At 35.5% G+C, this 6940-nt stretch overlaps 1 protein-coding gene across 1 annotated transcript; it reads left to right on the top strand.

Annotated features, from left to right (window-relative positions):
- The first annotated feature begins 3200 nt into the window (after positions 1-3200).
- Positions 3201-6738, top strand: LOC120195287 (V-type proton ATPase subunit a2-like). Its single transcript, XM_039197357.1, has 11 exons — positions 3201-3328; positions 3697-3804; positions 3908-4056; positions 4274-4427; positions 4535-4695; positions 4780-4986; positions 5303-5486; positions 5578-5661; positions 5776-5972; positions 6261-6320; positions 6403-6738. Exons 2-11 carry the CDS (start codon positions 3733-3735, stop codon positions 6605-6607), a joined length of 1473 nt encoding a protein of 490 aa, XP_039053288.1. The 5' UTR covers positions 3201-3328; positions 3697-3732; the 3' UTR covers positions 6608-6738.
- Positions 6739-6940: the final 202 nt, after the last annotated feature.

The following is a 6940-nucleotide window of genomic DNA, read 5'->3' as shown; positions in this document are numbered from 1 at the left end:
GTAAGGAGAACTGATATGTCTTGTTCCTCTTTACTTCTCTTTTCGCTTTCCAAACCTACGTGTGAAACAATCACACGCTAAGTCGATGACTTAGTGAGGCATATAAAACATATAATATTTCATATAACATAAAGCATACATAAACATATACCATCATTATCATATTCTCTATCATTATCATTAAGAAATACACATAACATCATATGGTTCATGAAACACATTTCAAACCACTTATAAACCCATCGTATACATATCACGTTCAATATGTTTGTTTAAATCTCTTTATTAGCCCATGTACACTAGTGAGAACTTAAGGTATGTGAGTACATTGAGGTTGTGCACCAATGCTATCACCACAGCTCGTATCAATTCCCTCATGGGCACCGAACCTTAGTTCAGTATTCTTCCCGAAGGACCAGTCCATAGATTCCGAAGAACCTAGGTAAACAGTCCATATGTCCCGAAGGACCTATCCAGAGGTCATAAAGATCCTTGGAAACTGTCCATAGGTTCCGAAGAACCTAGGTAAACTGTCCATATGTCCCGAATGACCTATCCAGAGGTCATAAAGATCCTTGGCAACTGTCCATAGGTTCCGAAGAACCTAGGTAAACTGTCCATATGTTCCTTAGAACATAGGTATACTGTCCATATGTCTCGAAAGACATAGGTAATTATGTCCATATGTTCCGTAGAACATAGGTATACCCTCGACTCTTAGCATGCCAACTATACCACTAGCTCTCATATTACATCACATGGGCATTATCATTATGAATACATTTCTCATCACTTGTTCTTTATCTTCTGTCACATACCACATGTATGTGTAACCATGTATTTCATATCATATATCTTATAATAGATTCTTATATCATCATTTGTTCCCTTCCTACCTATTCACAATCACACTAACATGTAATGCAAGCAAGATGTATTAATACATACATGTAATCACATAACTTATATCATATCATTTCTCTTATAAACACATATATCTTATTTTCTGTCACGTATCACATATACGTGTAATCATTGATCTTATAATCCCATGTTCCTTCTCTTCTATCACATACCCTATGTATGTATAAACATATATCTCATAAACATATATTTATGAATCTCATATCGTATCACATATTCATATAAACATGTAATCATGTACTCATACACACATAAGCATCATATCATTCACAAATCAAATAACATTTTAGGAGTCACTTCTTACCATAGTAACTCCATCACTGGCTCATCACAAGCCAATATTTATTCGATAACATAAGTACAATTAAATTGCACTCACCTTAGCTTTTCTTTGATTCGATTCTAATCCTTCAATTGATTCAGAACGGGATCACGTTCTATAACTACATAATCATATATTGATCTATATTAGTATTATAACTAATATACTCTAATGGTTCACTCTTTAGATTAAGATAAATGTCAATTTCTTCTTTCAATAAGGGTATGCATCGATGCACTACTGATGCATCGGTGCATAAAATACATTCGATGTTGTATTATTATTGGGATGCATCGATGCATGCCTTATGCATCGATGCACTAATTGCATTCGATGTTTCTATTTTAAAAGAGTGCATCGATGCACTACATGTGCATCGATACACCTTCAAACAAATTTCTGGGTTTTAACATTGATGTATCGATGCACTATGAATGTGCATCGATGCACTCTGCCCAGAACCTCTTTTAAACCCGAAAATCATCAACTCTTCACTCAAATGATTCATATTTCATCCCCTTTCATATTCCTAACTTTCATATACATCTTTAAACTCGTTTATAATCAATTATCTCTTATTTAACCTTAATATCCTCTCATCTTTATTAACTTCAAGAATCATACCAGATTTTTAACATGTTTTAAATCTAATTCTAACACTCCATATTTCTTAATTAGATTGATGACAAGTCAAATTCCTTCTCAAAATTCACTTACTAACTCTTTTTCCAGAATTTCCTTTAGAAACTCATTTTCTTTAATCTTTCATAACTTCTTTATCTTTTGATTTTAGGACAACTTAAGCTTTCCATAAGCTTAAGTATTACCTAATGATCAAAACCCACTCTTAAAATTAACAAATAATCAGCTAACAAGGAATCTTACCTTTGCAAGCTTGGCTCTTTCTTTCTCTCGTACATGAAGAAGAAGAAGAAGAAGATGAAGAGAATATCTCTTCATCCTTATCCCCTCTAACATATATATCCTTATCATATCTATTTTTAATTCATTTATTAGTCAAATGACCATTTTGTCCTCTACTTCATTTGATAATTACTAACAACTTTTAGGATTTATTTCCAGATAAATCATTGAACTAATCCATTCTTCTACTTTAATCACCAAATTCTGAAACTTTACAATTTGGTCACTAACCCATAGTTTGGGATGTTACAATAGCTAAGGTAGTGGACGTAGACTTTGATTGAGAAAGTCGAACCACTCTAAATCGCTATGCAATTACTTTCAATTTTCTGCAAAAAGCTTCCACCAAAATTTTAATTGTCAATTCACCCCCCTCTTGGCCGATTCCGTCGATCGATTAACTCAAAAATTGTAGAAATCAACACGGGGAAGACTGTTGTAAGAAGATGGGTACATGTTATTGTTGTGGATTCAGCGAGCACTTTCTAAGGAATTGTCCGCATCCAACCTCTGTCGATCGAACCCCAACTCAGACTCTTACACATTCACAAGCTTTTGTTCAAACTCCCACTAGGAGTCATAGTCAGGATAGGACTTCCAGGTCTATTTCTAGGGTTGACAGTAAAGCTCGATCGTAAAGTAGGGGACCAACTATTTCTGAGGCTCGACAGTCTACTCTTGTCTGCTACTCTACATTCTGGTGATCGAGTTGAGCCTGAGACTTCTGCAGGTATAGTTATTGTTATTTATGTTTCTTGTCATGCATTTATAATAACACGATTTCTATATTCGTGTTTCGTATCTTAAGACCCTCAGATCCCTCTACCATCTAGCCTAGGTCACTGTTGGTGATTATAATAATAGAAATAAATTTTAAGGGTTAGGCCTGGGTTAAAAATACCCAAATCGGAATACCCCAGCGTGAGCCAAACCCCAAGGTCCCCCAATTTTTCCCCAAATACCATCTAGCCTAGGTCACTGTTGGCCTATATCTCGGTATTATGTTCTTGTCAAATAAAGAGCTGAATATTTAACATCTCTCATATGTAGGTATCTGGAAGACTTGAAGAGCTTAAAACTACTATTGATGTTGGACTTGTGCACCAGATCAACTTGTTACAGACAATTGCCTATCACTTTGAGCAGTGGAGCCATTTGGTTTGTTGAAATTGATTTTCTTCCTTCTTTTTTGAGGCATGTTTCTATATTTTAACTTCATATCTACATGATTACTTGTCAGTTTCTGTGGCTGGTTTTAACCTTAAGAGGTCGTGGAATGAAGAAACCAGTCCAAAAAACCAAACTCAAGAAAATATGATCCTGAAATTGCCCGAGCATGAAACCTGAATCTGAACTCTAAAAGCATGATAAAATAGTTACATTTTTCATAAATCTGTCCAAACTTGAAATGACCCAAACTAAAAATGGCCTAACAGAAAACCACTCGAAACTTACAGTTTTCTATTAAGTTCCTTTGAACTCTGTGCTTTCTTAACTCACAGAACATTTTTTTCTAATTTATGTAGGTGAAGAAAGAAAAATCCGGTTATTACACTTTGAACATGCTCAGCATAGATATTACAAGAAAATGTCTTGTTGCAGAAGGTTGGTGCCCTGTTTTTGCAACAAACAAGGTCTGTTTTTTTTAATCTACAATCTTTCTTCTCTGCCGCATTACATTCCTGCTTAGTTCCAGTAACCAAATTGAAAAATGAATCATCTAGCTTGATTTTGCAGATTCAAAATGTGTTACAGCGGGCAACTGTTGACAGCAACTCACAAATTGGGACCATATTTGATGTTCTCCAGACAAAGGAATCACCACCTACCTATTTCCAAACCAACAAATTTACTTCTACTTTTCAAGAAATCGTGGATGCTTATGGGTTAGTCCATTTGATAGTTGCTGCTATTTCATTCAAGGAGATAAACTGGCTATGTTGAAATTCTATTGTCTTGTATCTGGCAATCGTTATGCTGACTGTGGATTCCTCAGTCATAGAAGAGTTCTTAGCTTAGACATTCTACTGCTATGGCCTATTTATGCCACTTCTAAACCAAGTTATCATGGAAAAGAATTGACCTAAGTTAATATTATTGCAGGATTGCAAAATATCAGGAAGCAAATCCTGGAGTATTCACAATCATCACGTTTCCTTTCCTTTTTGCTGTTATGTTTGGCGACTGGGGCCATGGTATATGCCTGCTTTTGGCAACATCATATTTCATAATCAGAGAAAAAAATATTTCTAGCCAGGTAAGTGATGAATAGCTTCTTGGTTATCTTGGCAATGGGCTCCATGTTCTTTGTAATTGTACTGTTTATTGTACTTATTTTTTTTATTTTCTTACCACCCAAAACAGAAACTCGGAGACATCACTGAAATGATTTTTGGGGGTCGCTATGTTATCATGATGATGGCATTATTCTCAATCTACACAGGATTGTTATACAATGAATTTTTTTCGGTCCCGTTTGAACTGTTTGGGTCCTCTGCTTACGGATGCCGCGATCCTTCTTGCCGGTAGGTACTTGTCCGTATGGGAGAACCCAACAAAGTTTCTGTTCTCCCTTCTGAATCACTTACATTCACCTTGTGGCATTGCAGAGATGCTTCTACAGAAGGTTTAGTAAAAGTTCGTACCACTTATCCTTTTGGTGTGGATCCTAAATGGCATGGTACTCGGAGTGAACTACCATTTCTTAACTCAATGAAGATGAAGATGTCAATTTTGCTTGGAGTAGCTCAGATGAATCTTGGTATCATTTTGAGCTACTTCAATGCTAAATTTTATGGAAATGAACTCAACATTCGGTGAGCCACAACGATTCATTTTGTAGAATACTTGATAAAATGTTTATCTCGGTTTAACTGGTAAAGTTTAGCCAAAAGAAAAAAAATGAAACTGAAAAAGAGGGTAACATTGTAATGATTATCACAAAAGTGTCATCAAACCTCACTAATTCTTTTTATAATTACTTTCGAGGAACATACTCGTGGCTTGGTGTGCCCTGGGAAAAACAAGCAGAGTTTGTTTGTTTTGGTTTTCTTTGAAAATGTGCTTTTGTTGATTGCCTTAACAAAAATACAGTGGTTTGGACTAACTTGTTTACGCAATGAAACCATTTAGGCACCAATTTCTTCCCCAAATGATATTTCTGAACAGTCTGTTCGGCTACTTGTCTCTTCTCATAGTTGTGAAATGGTGCACTGGCTCTCAAGCTGATCTTTATCACGTGATGATATATATGTTCTTGAGTCCTACAGATGATCTTGGTGAAAACCAGCTTTTCTTCGGTCAGAAGTTTCTCCAGGTTTAATTCACGTACTCATAACCGTGTGAATGCTTTTTCTTGCGTTATTTGACATCGGATTTTACGGATTTTTTCTTATATTTCTTGACAGATTTTATTACTGCTAGCAGCTCTAGTTTCTGTACCATGGATGTTATTTCCAAAGCCTTTTCTTTTAAAGAAGCAACATGATGAAGTATGTGGACAACACTTTTTCCCTATACCTTTCGTAGTTAGCCCGTGCCTAAAAGTAATTGCTTTTCGGTTTCATCTATCAAATTCTTTACAATATCATTTCTTATTGATGTAGAGGCACCGTGGTCAATCCTATGCACTACTGGACGCTGGCTTTGATGATTCTGATGAAATGGAACTGCATCATGGTTCCAGTAGCCACGAAGAGTTTCAGTTCAGTGAAATCTTTGTTCACCAACTTATACACACAATTGAATTTGTGCTTGGTGCAGTGTCAAATACAGCATCATATCTGCGGTTATGGGCTCTTAGGTAGGTTGTAACAACTTGAAATCTGGATTTCCTTTCCTTGCAAATGAAGGCCTGTTGGCTACGTGCCGAGCAAAAGTCAGTTAAAACCAATTTAACCGCTTGAACAAATGCTATTTGGTTATAAGCAACCCAACTAACTGACTTCAAATTGGTTTGGTTATTTTGGTAATAATCAATGGTTAGATGATTGTCAGTAAAGTAGGTTTTTGATTTTTTTCGAATTGGACCGATTCAGTGTTTTGCCTTACCCTTGAATGCATCTTATTGGTTTGATTTTACATTTCACAGCCTAGCCCATTCAGAGTTGTCAAGTGTATTCTATGACAAGGTTTTACTTTTGGCCTGGGGGTAAGTAGTTTATTCTTCTCTCAAATTAGAAGTACTTTGAATTGAAACAAAAATGCTAATTACTTTAATCTGATTTTCGCAGATTCAACAATATCATCATCCTTATCATCGGTCTATTTGTATTCATATGCGCAACAGTTGGTGTGTTGTTAGTGATGGAAACTCTCAGCGCATTCTTACACGCGTTGAGGCTTCACTGGGTTGAGTTTCAGGGCAAGTTCTATGGAGGAGAAGGTTACAAATTTCAGCCATTTTCGTTCGCATCACTTGACACGGAAGATGAATGAGAAAGAATGTTTCTTCACTGGATTCAAGCTCAGTTGTAATGATGAGATAAGAATGGTAAATAATTACTAAAGAAATCTGCGGAGGACATGGGATCCGAATATCTTCCATCTACCTGTGTTTTCTGTTGCTTTTCCTTCCTCAAATTTTAATGGATGAACAGAAGAGGTCAGTAGAGCTAATCTTCATTTGAAAATTTTAAATTTTTACATATTTTAAATTTTATTTTTTTATACTTTTTATTGATAATTTAATTTAATTTTCTTAAAATTTTATAAACTCATCTTGTAACAACCCGGAAAATCGAGAAAAAAAATAATATATATTTATTGGTG

This window comes from Hibiscus syriacus, unplaced genomic scaffold (assembly GCF_006381635.1).
Source record: "Hibiscus syriacus cultivar Baekdansim isolate YM2019G1 unplaced genomic scaffold, ASM638163v2 tig00117011_pilon, whole genome shotgun sequence".
In the NCBI taxonomy this organism is placed as follows: domain Eukaryota; kingdom Viridiplantae; phylum Streptophyta; class Magnoliopsida; order Malvales; family Malvaceae; genus Hibiscus; species Hibiscus syriacus.
This window is presented reverse-complemented; position numbering and strand designations above follow the sequence as displayed.

Coding starts and splice junctions, on each gene's coding strand:
- LOC120195287 (XM_039197357.1), top strand. CDS start 3,733: ATGCTCAGCATAGATATTACAAGAAAATGTCTTGTTGCAGAAGGTTGG. Junction 4,696..4,779: donor TGCCGCGATCCTTCTTGCCG/GTAGGTACTTGT, acceptor GTGGCATTGCAG/AGATGCTTCTACAGAAGGTT. Junction 5,973..6,260: donor CTGCGGTTATGGGCTCTTAG/GTAGGTTGTAAC, acceptor TACATTTCACAG/CCTAGCCCATTCAGAGTTGT.